Source organism: Berghia stephanieae, chromosome 7 (genome assembly GCF_034508935.2).
Source record: "Berghia stephanieae isolate SIO BIC M18660-M18661 chromosome 7, UCSD_Bste_1.3, whole genome shotgun sequence".
NCBI lineage: Eukaryota > Metazoa > Mollusca > Gastropoda > Nudibranchia > Aeolidiidae > Berghia > Berghia stephanieae.
In genome coordinates, this window is record NC_088366.1 from 29,221,047 (window position 1) to 29,240,772 (window position 19,726).

At 34.9% G+C, this 19,726-nt stretch overlaps 1 protein-coding gene across 4 annotated transcripts in view; it reads right to left on the minus strand.

The window, feature by feature from the left end:
• Positions 1–19,726, minus strand: part of LOC144977016 (calbindin-32-like) — a 149,132-nt gene that overhangs the window by 14,729 nt on the left and 114,677 nt on the right. For all 4 annotated transcript variants that reach the window (XR_013646222.1, XR_013646221.1, XM_078921708.1 and 1 more), the window contains exons 7-9: positions 8,910–8,987; positions 6,480–6,535; positions 87–132 (exon numbers count right to left, since the gene is read on the minus strand). Coding sequence is in view for 2 of the 4 variants with exons in the window: in XM_078921708.1 (XP_078777834.1) it covers positions 87–132; positions 6,480–6,535; positions 8,910–8,987 (180 nt within the window). In the remaining 2 variants the exon portion in view is untranslated. The remainder of the gene's footprint in view (positions 1–86; positions 133–6,479; positions 6,536–8,909; positions 8,988–19,726) is intronic.

Here is a 19,726-nt window from a genome sequence, read left to right on the forward strand (position 1 = left end):
ATGATGATGATGATGATGATGATGATGATGATGATGATGTCGGTGGTGATAATGATGATGATGATATAAAACTGTAACTGAAATACCTTGAAGATTGGTCGTAACAAGAAGTTCTCCTTTACAGGTAGCAATCTGTGGATAAAGATATTACATTAAGATTGGTGGTGGAGAGAGTTTAAGTTAAAAATAAAATATAGGCGCTTCACTTCGCTTCCAACATTTTTAGGTCATTTGAGCTACAAAAAAAAAAAAGGGATGAGATGGAATAGTCAAAAAGTTTTATTATTATTATTATTATTATTATTATTATTATTATTATTATTATTATTATTATTATTATTATTATTATTATTATTATTATTATTATCATTATCATATATTATTATTATTATATTATTATTATTATTATTATTATTATTATTATTATAGTAGTAGTAGTAGTAGTAATAGTAGTAGTAGTAGTAGTAGTAGTAGTAGTAGTAGTAGTACTAGTAGCAGTAGTAATAGTAGTAATAATAATAGTAATTATTACTAATAATAATAGTAATAGTACTAATAATAATAGTAATAGTAGCAGTAATAGTAGTAGTAGTAGTAGTAGTAGTAGTAGTAGTAGTAGTAGTAGTAGTAGTGGTTGTTGTTGAGTAGCAGTATTAGTATGTAGTAGAAGTAGTAGTAGTAGTAGTAGTAGTAGTAGTAGTAGTAGTAGTAGTAGTAGTAGTAGTAGTAGTTGTAGTAGTAGTAGTAGTAGTAGTAGTAATTTAATCCTTTACATTCCTTGTTGAATAAAGGGCTTCAACAGCACATCTCTACCGTATTTTGTTCTTTGTCTTCTTCTTCATCTCTCCCCAAGACATTTCAGCCAACTTCACCTCTTCCTCATAAGACCTTTTCCATGTTTTCTTTGGCCTCCCAACCTTACTTTCTCCCTGAGGGTTTCAGTCCACAGCTTGTCTCGTAATGTCTGTTGTTGGTTTTCTGAAAGTGTGACGAATCAATTTCCATTTTCTTGTTGAGATTTATTTGCTAATTTCCTCTTGTCCAGCTTTTAACCACGTGTCTTTATTACTGATTTTCTCAGGCCATCTGATACCGAGCATAATTCGAAGACATCTGTTTGTGAAAGCTTGAAGTTATTTACAAAGGGTATTGGTCACTTTCTATGTTTCTGAGCCATACAGAAGGACTGCTTTTACGCTAATGTTGTATATTCTGTATTTTTTTTCAGTGATAGATTTATTGATTTCCATATAGGTCTGAGGGTGATAAATGCATGTCGTTCTCTTCCTATTCTAGCCTCTGTGTCTTCATCTCTTCCTCCAGATGCTTAAATAATGCTATCCAAATATGTAAATTTGTCTACGACTTCCAGATTGTTTCCATTTACTGAGATGGGCGTTGTGTTATTGTTTAGTAATCTGATCACCTCCGTTTTCTTTGTACTTATTCTTATATCAGTCTGTGCTGACTCATTTTGTCTGTCTGTTTTTGATCGTAAATGCTGAAGAGATTATGACAATAAACAAATATCATCAGCAAAGTCAAGGTCCTCTAAATATAGAGCAAGGTTCCATTTTATTATTCCAGTCTTTTTATCTCCCACAGTTATGGGCAGTACCCAGTCAATTACTGTTAGAAGTATTATTGCGAAAGAAGACATCCCTGCCTCACTCCAGTTTTAATCTGAAAGGAGTCATTATGGATTACTTGGCGTCTTGTATGGTCATATCGTTACTAAATAAGATTTATACAAGTTTCTGGTATGCCGTAATGATGTTGTATTTTACAATGAAACCTCCATATGAATACTGTCGAATGCCTTTTCAAAGTCAATAAAATTCTTGTTAAGTGGTGATTGCCACTAAAGAACCTGTTCTATTCTAATCCGGAGCATTGCCATATGGTCGGTACAGGATCTGTCTTTTCTGAATCCAGCTTGCTTACGGCGAAGTTTTCCATCAGTGCAGTTTTCAACATTCTCAATATCATTTGAGTGAAAAATTTACTTGGAATTGAAAGGAGCATAATTTCTCGCCAGTTCTTACAATCCCCTAGGTCACCCTTTTTGGGAGCTTGAAAACATATCCTTTCTTCCAATTTGATGATATTTCGATTTGAATCCATATTTTCAAAAATAGAGAGTGCAAAATGTCTACTGTGGTGTTTAAATTCGTTTTCAGGGCCTCTTGGGGGGGAGGGGTGGGGGGGGGGGGGGGGGGGGTGCCATCTGGTCCTAAGGCTTTTCCATTTCTCATCCCCTTTAATGCTTTGTAAATTTCTATTCAAGATGGGCGTGTTGTATTTACATCTAAATTTGTTTCGACTGGTTCCATTTCTGGGATTGTGTCAGGAGGAGCCCGATTTAGGTGTTTTCTAAAATGTTCCATATGTCAATTTCACTGTTCTATTTCTATTGTCAGAGTAGAAGTAGTAGTAGTAGTAGTAGTAGTAGTAGTAGTAGTAGTAGTAGTAGTAGTAGTAGTAGTAGTATTAGTAGTAGTAGTAGTAGTAGTAGTTGTAGTAGTAGCAGTAGTAGTAGCAGTAGTAGTAGCAGTCGTAGTAGCAGCAACAGCTGCAGCAGCAGCAGCAGTAGTAGTAGTAGTGGTAGTAGTAGTAGTAGTAGTAGTAGTAGTAGTAGTAGTAGTAGTAGTAGTAGAAGTAGTAGTAGTAGTAGTAGTAGTAGTAGTAGTAGTAGTAGTAGTGGTAGTGGTAATAGTAGTAGTATTGGTTGTGTTTATCACTATAAAAAACAAAAGCTATGCACACGAGGTGCCAAATCAAGGCATTGAGGCAGCAATGACATGAGCCGCAATCCTTGGTTTTATATTATATAACATCATAATCATTTCATGACTCAATCAAGAAACGCTAGGGAGAGAATCACAGGATGAATAAGTACTGCCTTACTCTGATAAAACGCATTTTTCATTTTGTCAGAAAACGTTTACATCAAGTATCGATCGATTAAGATGACCCTTAACTCCGACAATTTACCAGAAAGGTTCGAACCCAAGATTTTCTTTACGTCCCGGGTTTGAGACATTTTTCTCACTTGGTGGAAGTGGGGGAGGGGGGGGGGGTGAAGTAATTTTAATCTATAAATTTTTGAAGAAAAAATTTGTCTGGCAAAATTGAGAAAAAATGTCTTTTTGTCGTAGAACGTCGTCAGTATAGAAAGGGAGGGAAGAAAATAGGGACTGCTCCTCGCTGCATCAGAACAATGATCATCAATGCGATAAATCAATATCCCGAGATCAATAAAGATAATATGGGATTGGAGTTGGGATCGATCGATTAGGTCAACAATTGATTGGGCGGGATCACAACCATTCGATTACTTAAGTTGATATTGGATAAAAAAGGGTCAATCTTGAATAATTGTGAATGATGGTATTTTTCAGAATAACTGTAAAGCATATGGTGGGTTTATATAAAAATACACGGCTCGTTTGACGTGGTATGGGCAGGTCACCAGATAATAGGATTTGCAAAACTGTGCTCCAAGGAACCTTACACCGAGGGAGATAAGGAAAAGAAAAGACATCATAGAAGAGTAGGCATGACTGGAATAGAATTGTCGGCTATGGAAATCGGAGAGCCACATGCAGTAGAGTGAGATTGTTACAAATAAATATCAACATAATAACAAGAAATGAAGTGAGTAGGAAAATGCCAGAAGACACTAGAGAATAAAAATTTCGCGGCGATGGGGGCTCGATCTAGCGACCTAACTTTATTTAATCCATTATGAGAACCAAAGCAGAGACAGACCAAAAACAACACCAGTGAACGCAACAATTATTTGAAGCAACATTTAAAAAAAAAGAACAATATCCCACAAAAAACTTAAGCATCTTAGCCTAAGATCACAACAATGAATCTGCAACAAGCTGGGTTTTCTGACTTGCAAATGAGTAAACATCTGAAAGAGGCAATAGTGCCAAACAGAATAGAATAACATGACAGGAAGAACATCATTCCCCCTCCTAGAAAAAAAGTCAGCCTTCCTCTACTAGAAATCAAATCCGAGAACTCCTAATTAATGGCAGATTGAGAACCTGCATAACGACAACGACGCTTCATCAGTTGTCCCACAAGTACGCGTTATGGCAAACAACCTGAAACCGCAGAGCATCTGGTCGAGCATTGTGTTGTGACGAGGCTACCGGGCGGATTCGCGACTGTACACCAGTGCGGCAACGAATTCGCCGCTTGGAGAGAGCATGATAATGTTATATCTAGTAGTGTGAGGCCATCAAAAGCAGCTACCATAGATGTTATTCGACGGCTGGTGGCATGACTGTGGATGATCGTTCCTTGTATTTGTCGTTCCGTTTTGTTTGGCACTGTATCACGCTCACCTGATCTGATTCTCATCTTGGGAATTGTGCCTGCTTTCAAACTTATTCATAGAAGTTCAATATTTGTTTGTATGAGTGCATATAAATAGTGTGCACCGGAACTCGTGTACTCTTAGTGAAGAATTCAAGCATCACAAATTTAAATGTTCCAAGTATCTGGTAACCTTTGTATGACGTAATGGTAGAATGCCTGACCAGTCATCAGGAGGTCCAGCATTCGATTCCATACTCAAGAAAGGCTGATCTTTTGTAGAGTTTTCAATTCTTGTATATATTTCTCTCTCCGCTTTGTCTGGCACTGTCAAATTCAAATCTTCTCAGACATTTTATCCTCCACAGAAATTAAGGAAACAACTAAAGCTGAGAAGTCGTGCGACTTTGCTGGCGGAAGATATTGAGTCAACAAGTCAAATTTAAACAACGGTGGTTTCCATCATAAAATAAAGTAGTCAAAGGTTAATTCCGGATCGATTGGGATATTGACCGTTATTCCATTACCGGAAGTGGTATTCAGCTACAATATTATACATCGTGGGTTCCATTGATTTCAATATAGAATGTCTATGCCCAACAGCAAACATTGGAAAAAAAACAACCCAAACAGCTATTGTGGGAAAATAAAAAGACGAAAGACTCGTTCTATGAATAGGAACATTACATATTATATTATGAAAAAAAAAGGTTGATCGAATCGAAAGCTGTCTGAACATCCATCACGTTTCATATTCTTTCATTTTCTTATTTGTTTATTACTTCATAAAAAAGTTCTGCTTTCTTCAGCAGACAGTATTTTCTTATTCCAATCTATTAATTGAATTAGAAAAATACCAAATTTTTCCTCTTCTTATATTCGATCGCAAAGTGACAACTGTGATTGATTTGTTAGCCGTGTGATCTATGGTACACTTGACGCTTGAGTGATCCATGTTTGTTGCAAATGCCATTAAAACAAAGACATTTATAAGTATTATTGTAATCGGGGATCCCGATTTCTCAGTTGCTAGAGCAATCATTTCACATTCAAAGGAACTAAGATCGATCCCGGGTAACATCAAGATTTATTTCTAAACCCCCCCCCCCCTCGCTCAAGTCCACCTAGCAATGATTGGGTAGTAGTTGGGTCTGATAGATCTGGAGGAAAATACTTTGCCGTAGACTAGCGTCCTCCAAAGGGTAGCCAGCTTTTGCCATTGTCCATTCTTCGCTATACGCACTGGGATAAACTCCGCTCCATGGGCCTTATGCGTCTGAAGAACAACTTTATTGGGCACCATATCCTATTTCAAATTTTCATTTTTTGGGTAAAGATCATGTAAATATCTTGCATTAAATTTAGTGAAAAAGAAAGAAAAAAATAGAGTGTAAGTGGCACAGTCAGTTCCAGTTGTCCAGCTGTATGCTGTTGTGTGTTTTAAAGATGTCAAGCAATGTTTCACGCGATAGAAACTTCGACTCAATGAGACTTATGGCTCTGAAGGACTATTTTGAATCAAAATAAGATGTCAATAATTGTTTTGATTGAATATGCGTATGAAAATATTAAAAGGTGAGAAATACAGAGAAGAGAAACTGTCAGATGAAACCGATGAAAACACCACAGAGCCAAGAAGCCGAACCCGGCATCCAACACGAACGGCACCCATCCATACCGACCACTATAGCTTGTTAACCCTCCCATCTCTCAGCCAGACGGTGGATGCCGTACCAGAGAGATCAAGGGGTGGCTCCGTGACACTGTGATGTTGTTTTTTTTTTGTTTACATATAGAACTTCTCTTTTCCCTCTATTGATATATACAGACCTGTCAACTTACAATTCTTTTGAAAATCGTATTTTTTAGGAGATGAAAATAAAAGTCTCTATAATTAGCTACATACATCAACAATTTACCCTAACAAGGATTGAATAATAATTCAAAATGCGTAAAATTATGTATTCTGGTATCAATTTTCATTTTTAATAAGTTTTATTGACTGAGAAATGTTTACAAAGTTCTGAAATGGGAGTCAAAATTTCGCAATTTTACGGAGTATTCGTAGCAATAGGTAGGTCTGTATTTATGCCCTCGCTACATTTCCCCACCAAATTGTAAAGCGTAATCAAAGACATTTTACTTACTTGGCCATTTCGCTCAGTTGCAATTTGCCATCTTTGTTCCGATCAAATAAGTGGAGCTTGTGTGTGTGAAGGATAATAAATAAGGTTTGATTATCATCATCATCATCATCATCATCATCATCATCATCATCATCATCATCATCATCATCATCATCATCATCACCACCATCACTATCACCACCACCACCGCCACCATTACCACCGCTACCACTACCACCACCACCATCATCATCATCGTCATCTTCAAGTTACTAAATAAAAATTAATATTAACACAATGACATATTATGTCCTTTAAAAAATTAAGAAAAACCTCAAACAAACAAAACAAAAAAAAAAATGATAATCAAGATTCGAGCAAAACAACAGTGTGTTGCTTGCCCTCCCCCCCCCCCTCCCTCCTCGTTGTTTTTATTAGTTGACCGACTGGCGAAACAAAATGACAACACAACTTTTTCTTCATTTTGGTCAGAAAGTTTCTTAGACCTGATATTATTCAAAAAATTTAACAAAAAAAAAAAAAAAAAAAAAAAAAAAGAAAAAAGCCAATGATTACAAATATTTTGACAGGTTGGGGCTCATTGATTTATGAAGTAAAAGTTTTCTGGCTAAAATATAAAAAAAGCGTTTTGCCATTGTTTTGTCCTTGTTTGGCATTAGCACAAAAATCAATCGATTAAAACGGATGTTTTATTTGTAACCTGTCTGGTGAACGTAAATTGACAAAATTCTTCCAATGAGACCAATCTACAGCTTGTCATATCGACATCGGACAGACATTAACATTATTCTTTTCCTTTCTTTCCTTTTTTTAAAAACCTTTTATCGACCAGAATTCATTTCTTAAAAATTATAATTCTTCTACTATGGCGTTTGTGACGGAGTGGTATGATGTCTTGTTAAAACAACTAAATTTAAGCCACTATGAGTGTGGTTGGGCGACTCACTGGTTAACAATGAAACACTGACCCCCGCATTATTTCCAAAGGTAAGACATTGTAAAAAAAAAATCACCCCAATTGATTCGGGTGTGAATGAGTACTGTAACAGGTATTAGAAGCGGGCTTGTACAAAAATATACGCCTAACAGGCAACGTGCACAGTATGGAATAGACATTTGGTCTATTGAGCGAGGGAAAGGGGATACATTATGAAGCGCATTGGGTGTGACGAATCCGTGGAAATGATTTGTATGAATATTCATATTTACATTTTGAAAAATCTGAGGTATAATCGCAGTTTCGACCATTTTGACAAAGAGAACAGTGAAAGCGATGCCTCCATTGAAGACTTTCTCTGTGAAAACGTAGGACGATGATAATATATAGTAATGAGAACTCAAGGATCCTGCTAAAAGAAAAGCAGACCCTCATAGATGTAAGGCCCAGAGAGCAGGAGTTCATCTCAGTGTTTCTTTTTTACAGCGTTCAACAAATAAAAGAGATTGCTTGCTACCCTTGAAATAGGACACTAGGCTAGTGGAATGTATTTTCCACAATATCTCACATACCCAGTAACCCAAATACTGTTGTTTGGACACGAGCTCAGAACAAAACTCGAAATCTCGCTTATAAAGGGTTAAATTTTTACTCAACTAAACAGAGAGAATTTAGTTTCATAATATATTGACCTGTCTAGGTTCTACGTGATTTCATTGTGTGTCTGTGTGTGTGTGTGTGTATGTGTGTGTGTGTCTGTGTGTGTACGCCTTAAATAGCTGTATGGGAACCGACTGTATGGACAGTAAAAAAAAACAACAAAAACGTGAGGTTTTATATAGCGCAATATTCATAAAATGTGCTCAAAGCCCTTTACAAGGGCTCCCTGCCAACAGCAACACTTAACATGTAGGACGAGACATGACGCCTGTTAGGCGATATTACACTTTGTTCGGACAGACACAAGGCTGTTAACGGCCAGGTACTCATTTTACACCTGAGTACGGTGAGAGAATGTGAGTAAAGAGCCTTCTCCAAGGAATCAACTATGCGCCAAGCGAGGCTCGAACCCAGGACTTCCGATCCGAAAGCAAGTATCATACCACTAGACCACATAGCCGCACAGTAGATTCAAAGATTTTAATAGAAGATTCCTGCACACTCGCCTTTGAAATTCAAAACGAGCTCTCAATCAGAGCACGACATAGGAAGCTCGAGAAGAAAGAACAAGTTGAAAAATTCTAGACATTCTGGGCAAGAACCCATTTATCCAAAAAAAAACAAAAACAAAAACAAAATAAAATAAAACAAACACACCCCCTCCCCCCAAAAGTAATCGAATAAACAAATGGATCACTAACAACAAAACAAAACAAACAAAACAAAAAACACCAAAAAAAAAACAAAAAAAAAAAACAAACAAACGACAAAAAAAAAAAAAAAAAAAAAAAAAAAAAAAAGAAAAAAGAAAAACAAAACTAAAACCAACTTACCATGGTATCAGCATATGTTATCAGCTGTTCCTCAACGACCTCTCGTTTGAAAGAAATGAGCAAATCTTTCAAAAAATGCTGTGGAAATCAAAATAATAATAAAAACAAAAATTAATCAGACTATATTATAATCATATAAATAAACAAGCAATTCCGTATATTAGGTCTTATTTAACGGCATAATTAGAATAATCCTTCTGCAACGCAGTGTGTGTGTGTGTGTGTGTGTGTGTGTGTGTGTGTGGAGGGGGTGGGGGGGGGGGGGGGGGGGGGGGGGGGGGGGGGGGTAAAAAGCGCCAACAATTATAAACGATATTTTCTGTCATCGTTAAGCTCGAGTGGACGTGTTAAAGTGATACAAAGCTGCTAGAGGCTGTGGACTGTAAAAAAGTAATAAAAAAATGAATATAATAACTAAAAAACAAAACAAAAACAAAACAAAATACCAAACACGGATTGTTTCGGGTTCAAAACCCTTCTTCAGTCAATAACAAAATCAATAACAAAACATAAATAAATTACTTAAATAGCAGATAGACAGCAGGGCAAGGTCTTAATATTTCTTTGCCCGTCGATCTGGTTTTTAAGTCATGTATTTATGTTTTGATTGTTTTTGTTGTTGGCTGTATGTATCTGTAGAATCGAACGGGCCGAAGCAATAACTACTTATTATTTTTTGAGTGGACGCTGGCTTATCAAAACGTTCTTTTAAGCAAATCTAATAATATACGACACAACTACTCAAGCACTGCTGAGTGATAAGGATGGTCAGAAACAAAACAAAAACAAAACAAAAAACCCCAATAAAAATACCCCCCCCCCTCAGAAACTAACAAACAAACAAAAACAACTCCACTGCAGCCGGATAGTTACCGCTCCATTTGCCTGAGGGGCGAGTGCTCTCCACCTGAACCATGGAGAGCACCAAATCCAAATACGAAAGTCTAAATCACTCCTTACGACCTCTTTCAATCATCTACAGTTGGAGAGAATTTATTCCATGAATCCAGTTTGTCTTAGGTCATTCGGGGTAAAACATTTGGATCTATATTTGATAAATTGGGTTCTTGTGACTTTTCGTTCTCGAGAAAAATAAGCTAATCCTTCATGAAAGACATTTTAAACTCTCCTCTAACCAAAAATAGAAATAGAAAATATATATTTCTCACGATACAATCAGTACCTTTAAAAAAAAAAATCCAAAGATCTTTTGTTCATCAATACCCCCCCCCCCCCACCCCCCTCCCCCAACAATAAATTCTTTGTCATAACTAATAGAACTCCAAACTAAGATGTAAAGATTGTTATTCTGAACAAAATTATTCATAAAATGTACTTGTTGCCCTTAACTTTAAAAAAAAAAAGACCATAAGTAAAAATAAAAATTAAAAGCAAACAAACAAACAAACAAAAAGACAAAATAAAAAAAAAAGAAACAAAAACAAAACAAAACAAAACAAAAAGAAACAAAAAAAAAGACAAAACAACAACAACAACAACAACGACAACAACAACAAAAAGCAAAACAAAACCAGTTCTTTTGTCTTTGGCTTTTAAAATCGGGAAATCACAAAAATGGCCTGTAGAAAGATATATAAGCAAAAAAAAAAAAAAAAAAACAACAAAAAAAAAAAAACAAAAAAAAAAAAAACAACAAAAAAACAGAACAGGACGCTTTGACTTCTAGGATTATCTGTCAATAACGCTATGATTAAAATCGTGAGAAATCTTTAGAAATAAATTTGTATTGATTGTATTCAGACACAATGATGCAGTGAACTGCCATCCGCTTAATAAACACTTTTTCTTATTTTGGCCATAATTTAAAAAATTTCATATATATGATACCTATGTATACCAAACTATCAACCTCTCGAGATTCTAGAAACTGTGAATTCTGTAGATAAGATAATATCCACTTCTTATAAGTCGAAGATCTGAGATATTTTGTCAAGTTGTAAGTCAACCTCGATCTATCTATAAGTGAAGAAATATTTTTTCTGGCAAAAAAAAAAAATAAAATAAAAAAGTTTTATTAGCGGAATCAGAAAAAATGGATAAAAAGCTATGGATTTAATGAATAAGATATGAAGTGAGTAGAAAAGTGCCAGAAGACAATAGAGAATAAAAATTTTTTTCGCGGCGGTGGTGGGGTTTGAACCTGCGACCTTATTTGTACGACAACTCCGCCTGGCAGGTGAGAGCGTGGCTCTACCGTGTGAGCTATCCACGAACACAAAAATATTCGTTTCAAACTCAAAGTCATTTCTAGATCCCTCTCTCACCCACTTCTTGAGACCGCCGATTCGTTCACCACCATCGCGAAGTAATGTTGACCAGCAGTTAAGCTTAATAGCCAATATTCTCATCACAAACATATAACATAGAAACGATTGAGACACTGAGTATGCTCCGGTGTATGGGGTGAATTTTTAATTCAGAAAAGTGAGTGGAGCAGGCACTTATGTTGGTAACAACAAGATATGAAGTGAGTAGAAAAGTGCCAGAAGACAATAGAGAATAAAAAAATTTTTCGGTGGTGGTGGGGTTTGAACCTGCGACCTTATTGGTACGACAACTCCGCCTGGCAGGTGAGAGCGTGGCTCTACCGTGTGAGCTATCCACGAACACAAAAATATTCGTTTCAAACTCAAAGTCATTTCTAGATCCCTCTCTCACCCACTTCTTGAGACCGCCGATTCGTTCACCACCATCGCGAAGTAATGTTGACCAGCAGTTAAGCTTAATAGCCAATATTCTCATCACAAACATATAACATAGAAACGATTGAGACACTGAGTATGCTCCGGTGTATGGGGTGAATTTTTAATTCAGAAAAGTGAGTGGAGCAGGCACTTATGTTGGTAACAACAAGATATGAAGTGAGTAGAAAAGTGCCAGAAGACAATAGAGAATAAAAAAATTTTTCGGTGGTGGTGGGGTTTGAACCTGCGACCTTATTGGTACGACAACTCCGCCTGGCAGGTGAGAGCGTGGCTCTACCGTGTGAGCTATCCACGAACACAAAAATATTCGTTTCAAACTCAAAGTCATTTCTAGATCCCTCTCTCACCCACTTCTTGAGACCGCCGATTCGTTTACCACCATCGCGAAGTAATGTTGACCAGCAGTTAAGCTTAATAGCCAATATTCTCATCACAAACATATAACATAGAAACGATTGAGACACTGAGTATGCTCCGGTGTATGGGGTGAATTTTTAATTCAGAAAAGTGAGTGGAGCAGGCACTTATGTTGGTAACAACAAGATATGAAGTGAGTAGAAAAGTGCCAGAAGACAATAGAGAATAAAATTTTTTCGATTTAATGAATGGTTTGTTATGAAAGGTTCTTGATTATGTTTTCTTATTTTGAATAGATATATATTAAGTTTATGCAATAAATACCACCCCCCCCCCAAAAAAAAAAAAAAAAAAAAAAAAAAAAAAAACAACAAACAAACAAACAAAACAAGACAAAACAAAACAAAACAAAACAAAACAAATTAACAAAAAAAAAAAAAAAGAAAGAAAAAAAAAGAAAAAAAAAAAAGGAAAAACAAAATTACAATCTCCAAAAACCCAACAAATACAAATACAAAAGCTAACTTGAACAACAGAGGATGCCGATTCAGTTTATTGAATTTTTTGTTTGTTTGACGAATTGGTGTTGAGAAAAAAAGTCCAACTAAATAAAACAAACCAAAACACAAAGAAAAACAAAAGCAATAAAACCAACAACTAAAACAAACCATTAATAACAAAACAATTTAACTGAAAAATGAACCCCGAAAAAAACTCCCATTAAAAAAACAAAACAAACAAGTAAAAAAAACAAACAAGAAAAACAAAAAACAACACCCCCCCCCCCCCCCTAAAAAAAGAACCCCCAACAAAACAAGACAAACAAAATAAATATCGCAAACAAAAATCAAACACTTCCCCCCAAAAAACCCCCCCCCCCAAAAAACAAAACAAAACAAAACAAAACAAACAAACCCGAGCGTTTATTATATAGGGAAATATCCACTAAAAGTGCTCAACGCGCTTTACAAAGGGTCCCTGACCAACAGCTACAATTAACACGAGGAACGAGACATGACGCCTGTTTGGCGATATTATAATTTTTTTTCCGACAGAGAGAACGCTGTTAACGGCCTGGTTTATTAGTTTTTAAGCTTATTTTTCTCGAGAACGAAAAGTCGCGATAACCCAGTTCTACACCTGAGTACGGTGAGAGAATGTGAGTAAAGAGCCTTTCCCAAGGACTCAACTAGGCTCGAACTCAGGACTTTCCGTTCCGAAAGCGAGTGTCCTACCACTATACCACATAACCGCACATAACGACAATAAAAAAAAAACAAAACAAAAAACAAAAAAACAAAAAAAAAAAAAAACAAACAAACAAACAAAAAACAAAACAAAACAAAACAAAACGAAACAAAAAAAAAAACAACCAAAAACAAAAACAAAAACAAAGAAAACAAATAGAGAAACACACAACCCCCTCCAAAATAATATTATGAACCATAAGAGAGAAAACAGAATAAAAACCACATTCTAACAGTCCACATTAAGAAGTAATAAGGGAATTTTCCACATCTCATTAATTCATGTATTTCCGATCTAAATTATCATACATCGCTTTTCAAAGGACGCCAACTGATTCCCCTGCCGCATTTAATAACAATGATAATCTTCATATCCTATCAATTGAACAACAATAATCAGAGTAATAATGGTAATCATAATAATAACGATAATAACATTGTTTTCATGGCGAATGTCCGTTATACTCATCACTACATCAACCCATATTATAATACACTGTCGTCTGATTTGATCACATGATTTCATTACGTCACAACCCTTTACCTACATCAGGGGAATTAACTCCCAGACAATATGACGAGAATTCTTGAGATTGACGCATTCTATAGATATTTATAACAACCGATCAATCCGGGTTAATATTATTATTGCCATTGATGCGACGATGTAATGATATCATATATTATTTCCTTGATATGATGTAAATGTTATTAGGTGAATGAAATTATTCAACACACTCCCGATAAATCATTTATAACATTCAAAACTATTATACAGTGAGAAACAATCAAACAAGCAAAAAAAAAAACAACAACAAAAAACAAAAAACAAAACAAAAACAAAAACAAACAAATAACAAAAAAAAACAAAACAAACAAAACAACAACCCCCCCCAAAAAAAAACAAAAACAAAAAAAAAAACAAACAACAACAACAACAACAAAACAACATAAATTCACTATGCAAACTGTTTGCAGACGATACGAAGATCTATAGTACAACCGAATATCATAACATTCTACAAAATGATATATTTTCACTTTTCAAATGGTCTACAACATGACATTTGGATTTTAATGTTTCGAAATGTAAAGTATTACATATAGGAAAAAATAATCCATCTCATAATTATTTTACCGATACTTCTAAGTCAAATCTACTTTCCGTTGTGCCTTATGAAAAGGATGTGGGAGTTACTTTTGATTCACTTTTGAATTTTGATGTACATATTGATAATTGTGTAAGCCGTGCAAACAGAATGACGGGAATAATATATAGAACCTTTCTAAGTCTTGATAAAACCACATTTTTAGATTTGTATAATTCGCTCGTTCGATCAATTCTAGAATAATAATAATAATAATAATAATAACAATAATAATAATAATAATAATAATAATAATAATAATAATAATAATAATATAATAATAATAATAAATAATAATAATAATAATAATAATAATAATAATAATAATAATACTTTATTGCATCCCAAAAAGGAATTTTTTTGTACAGACGAGTTATAATTTACACATAAGATAAAAATACAATGGAAATAGGATGTATATATAAAAAAGGAGCAGCTCTATAACCAGAGCTGCGCTTTATAATATGAATAATTTCAACACTGTAAAATAGTTAAAACTGTCACTATAAATTGAAAATTGAAAAATTGCAAAACAAATAAATTAATAAATTAATATTTATATTTTTAAAAAGTAAAAATGAGAAATAATTATATAAAATGATTATTGCTTGTTATTATAAAGCCTAATACTGGACGGCAGAAAAGATTTTCGGTGTCTCTCTGTTTTCGTTGAAATAGAGAAAGGGCGACCACTTCTTTCTGACATAATAATTGATGGTCTTAGTGGATGATACTGGTCATTTAATATTTTAGTTATTTTATTTATACAAAATTTCTCGTATAAAAGATCTACATCGTCAACATCATTTATATAGCGTTTAATGGATTTTTTAATATTTTAATTTATTTTGTTCCTTTCCACTGCTAAGCAATTGCCTCCCCAAGCTGTTATACAAAATGACAAAACACTTTCGATTACTGCTCTATAAAATAATGTGCAGAGGGTTTTATCTATTCTAAACTGAGAGAGTTTTGATAAAAAATATGTACGTCTGCACATCTTATGCCTAATTATTTTCAAGTGTTCATCCCACTTGAGCCTGTCATCAATCGTTACACCAAGGTATTTGTAGTGAGGAACTCGCTGGACGAATTGGTCCTTTAATTTTAACGGTTCTATCGGTTCCTTCACTCTCCTAAAGTCAATCACTAGCTCCTTTGTCTTGCTTATGTTAAGCTCTAGGTGGTGGGCATTACACCAAGACACAAATCTATCAATTTCTTGCCTATAAGCCACTTCGTTGCCATTTGTTATGAGGCCTTGAAGAGCGGTGTCATCTGCAAACTTTATTAAAGGTACACTCAGGTTTTGACTTCTACAGTCATTCGTGTATATTGTGAATAATACAGGGGACAATACACAACCTTGAGGAGCACCAGTATTTGTAGTTATACAGGAAGATTTGTTTTGTCCTAATTGAACATATTGTGCTCTCTCCGTAAGAAATTCGAGCACCCAAGCAATTATATACTTGTTTAAATTCAGACTAGTCAATTTTTGAACAACCAACTGAGGTTGCATTGTATTGAACGCTGAAGAAAAATCTGCAAAAAGCAATCTGCAATAGCTCCTAGCGTGATCTAGATGCCTGTAGATGTTGTTTGTAAACAGCAAAATGGCATCCTCTACGCCACGTCCTGGTTTGTAAGCAAATTGATGACTATCACTCAATGGCATAAACTGATTCCTAATTTTAACAAGAACAAGTTTTTCTAAAGATTTCATGACTATTGAAGTCAGTGCAACAGGTCTGAGATCGTTCATAGTTTCAAGTTTTTCGTTTTTTGGAACAGGAATAATTTTTGAACTTTTCCAAATTTCAGGGATCGAAACGCATTGGAGGGACCAGTTAAAAATATGTGTATAAATGGGGGAAAGCTGGTGGGCACATTCTTTTAATAGTTTTCCTTTCAATCCATCCGGCCCAGCAGCCTTCCTCTCGTTTAGTTTCGAAAATACGAATCTCGTTTCCTCTTCACTGACCTCAATAGTCATTTCATCTTCCAAAGCCCTGTCTAATTTATGTTTTTCATTTTCAATATCAAATTTGTTTGCTGTGTCGAAACGTGAATAAAATTTATTTAAAGTTTCAATTTCGATATCTTCTGATATAATCGTGGGCTTTGGATTATAGTTCACAGCAGTTTTAAGCCCCCGCCACGTGTCCCGTATATCCCCAGAAGAAAAGCATTTTTCAATTTTATTTTTGTACTTATCTCTACAACTAGATATTACCCTCTTTATCTCTTTTTGTTTTGTTTTCAGATCTTTTTTGTTTCCACTAGTATAGAGAGTTTTCTTTTGGTTCAATAAAAGTTTTAGATCTTTTGTTATCCAAGGCTTGTTGTTAGGATAATATTTTATTTCTTTTTTACAAGACACTAGCTGTTCACAGAATTTTAGATACTCACTCACACAGTCATTCAGCTCATCCACACTATCACATGATAGAATACATCCGTCTGGAGCCCATTATATAAAAGACAATCTATTAGTATTGAAAGTGTACAGAGAGGAGAGCTACCAAAAAGATTTATACAATACAGTATTTATCTTATAAAGAATGGTTAGAATTTCTTGACTTACCCTGTTTGAAATCTATAGAAGAATCGTGGGGATTTAATTCAGGTTTATAGATTGGTTCATGGTCTTGACATGATAGACTTTTCTGATTTTATTTTCATATTCTAATATTACTTTTACTAGAGGGGACGTTTAAGATTTTTGTCTCTAGATGCAAAACAAACAGAAGACAAAACTGGTACGGTATTCGTATTGTCCAGAAATGGAACAGTTTGAAATTTGAAACAAAGAATGCAAAATCTTTGGATTATTTCAAGGTGATAATAGACAGGGAATTATATGATGGGAGATTTATATATGACGAATAATACTTGTTTGCACTGCTGTTGACATGACTTTCAATCCTGTATGTATATATTATGCATTATTATATTATTATGGTTATCTTCTATATGCGTGTATATAATATATATATATATATATATATATATATATATATATATATATATATGTGTGTGTGTGTGTGTGTGTGTGTGTGTGCTTTGCATGTCACAGTTAAAGATATATGTTTGTACACCACATATAGATGAGTACATATAAGTTGATATACTATCTTTACCACGTGTATCATCATTGTAATCTTTAATCAATAGATTTATGGCAAAACTATTAATATTAAGGGCATTCAAAGGATTTTATCCTATTTTCCCTATACCATATGTTATGTTAAACAAAATAAAAAACAAACAACAAAACAACAACAACAAACAAACGTGGAAAACAAATCAGAGAGATGTACACGATAAATTGTGAAAGTACACCAAAAACAAAGAGCCACGAGAGCCGTGAATTCCCGAAAAATTGCACGTGTCGATATCACTAATTGAATATTCAGCAAGTAGCCGGCATACACTTGGTATTCATGAATAATAATGGACAAAAAAGAAAATGAGGGGGAAAAAATCTCTAAATCAAATATTCGTCTGTTTTCTTCCCGAGCAATCGTTGTTGAACATTGATATAACATAAATCAGCGGACAACTTGTTTTCTTGTAGAGGACCAAAGAATAATTTTGCAACCAGACGTAACTTTTAACATAGATTTGACATCAGTCGACGACAAACACGGGGTCTGTAGTATTCAAGCAGCAACAAGTCTATAGAGCAGTAAAATTAGGTGCCCCAAACGTAAACAATAACAAGTTGCTAGTGATTTTCGTTAGGGACCGGAATAATTTACGCACAATATAGGTCTCCCAATTTTGTATTTTGAGTTGTAGGCAATACACTTTCAGTATTGAAAATATGTTTACATAAAATCTAACAGTTGCAGAAATAATAATATAAGGCTAAATTATTCTGAAAACCAGGCTCCGAAAAATTCTCGTCTTGTTCACACCAGCGCAATAATTTGCTCTGGTTTAAAAATAGATAGACTGTAACTTTTGATAAATTTTACCTTTTGTTCCATAAAATATCCATCTCTAGACATTATTTGATGCATGATCGAGTATTAAGGAATATGTGTTTCTTTTGCCACCTAACAGCCAAATTTTAAAGGTTATTTTTTTTCTATACTTTACATTGGAACGTGAGCTGTCAAGACAGGAACATGTGGTTTGCCATGTGCTTCTAGACCTTTGTTTACGTTTGGGGCACCTAATTTTACTGCTCTATAGTATAGATAGTATGCAGATGACGTCACTCAGGCCTTTGTTATTGTTTTTGCCATCCGCGTTTGTGAGTTGATCTCACTAAACTGTATTAACCAGACTATCAAAGTTCATGGTTACACAGACTTTGTGTGTTGATCCGTTCTACTTCCGGATGGCAATGTTGTGAACTCCTTGGCCAAGCGCATTCTATCTATATTGAAAAAACGAGTAGTACTCACTTTAGTAGCCGGCAACAAGAACGGGAGGTCACGAGATAGGAAAGGTTAATCTTTTCACCTCAATCTATCAGATTGGCGTATAATATTCCTTCAAGGAAACCAAAATGTACAAAATGTTTTCTCAATGTTTTAACTGGTGATATTTAATTGTCATGACATTAGGTATTAGACAAAGAAACAAGAAAAAAAAAAAACATCCCAAAAAATCATCATGTCGAGCCAGGCTAATTATATGTAATATTTTTCTCCACTTTTCTTTCTTGCTCTGATAGGCATGCTCCATACACACTTGTTCAGACCTTTAGGATGAGGCATGCCGCGTGTACAATTCTCTCTTTTTCTTCTTTAACTCTCTCCTTACCAGCCATTTTCAGGATTTTTCCCAAAACTTCACACCCAACTAACACAAGAATAGGTTTATTTCACTTAAAGAAAAAAGTTGTTCTTGCTACACATTTTCTTCCTGCTTAACACGCTCTTCAACACAATGTTAATATACGTTAACATTTGCAAACATTTTTGTCCAAATATTATGACCTACAAAAGAAATCAGAATGAGAAAAATGTTGGTTGCATCGTAACTAATGTGACGATTTTCCTATGGGTGGTAACGAGGGGGTTAAATAAACCGACTGACTCAGACTGAATACTGCTGTTGATTTGCATATCCAAAATTTAGTAAAAACCCGGAAGACAAAGAGTACAATGTGAGCCTCCTTTGACATCGGCATGAAGATGCCAAATCAAATTAGACGGGATTTCCTCAGAAGCAGAAACAACGGATCTGAAAATCAATATAAAGAAGACTGAGGTATGAGGATCAGCAACACGTTATCATGAGCTATGCAACTCAAATGGGACATTGCTACTGGGACAGAATTCAATTATCTAGAAAGTATGACAAACAGATCTGGTGGAACA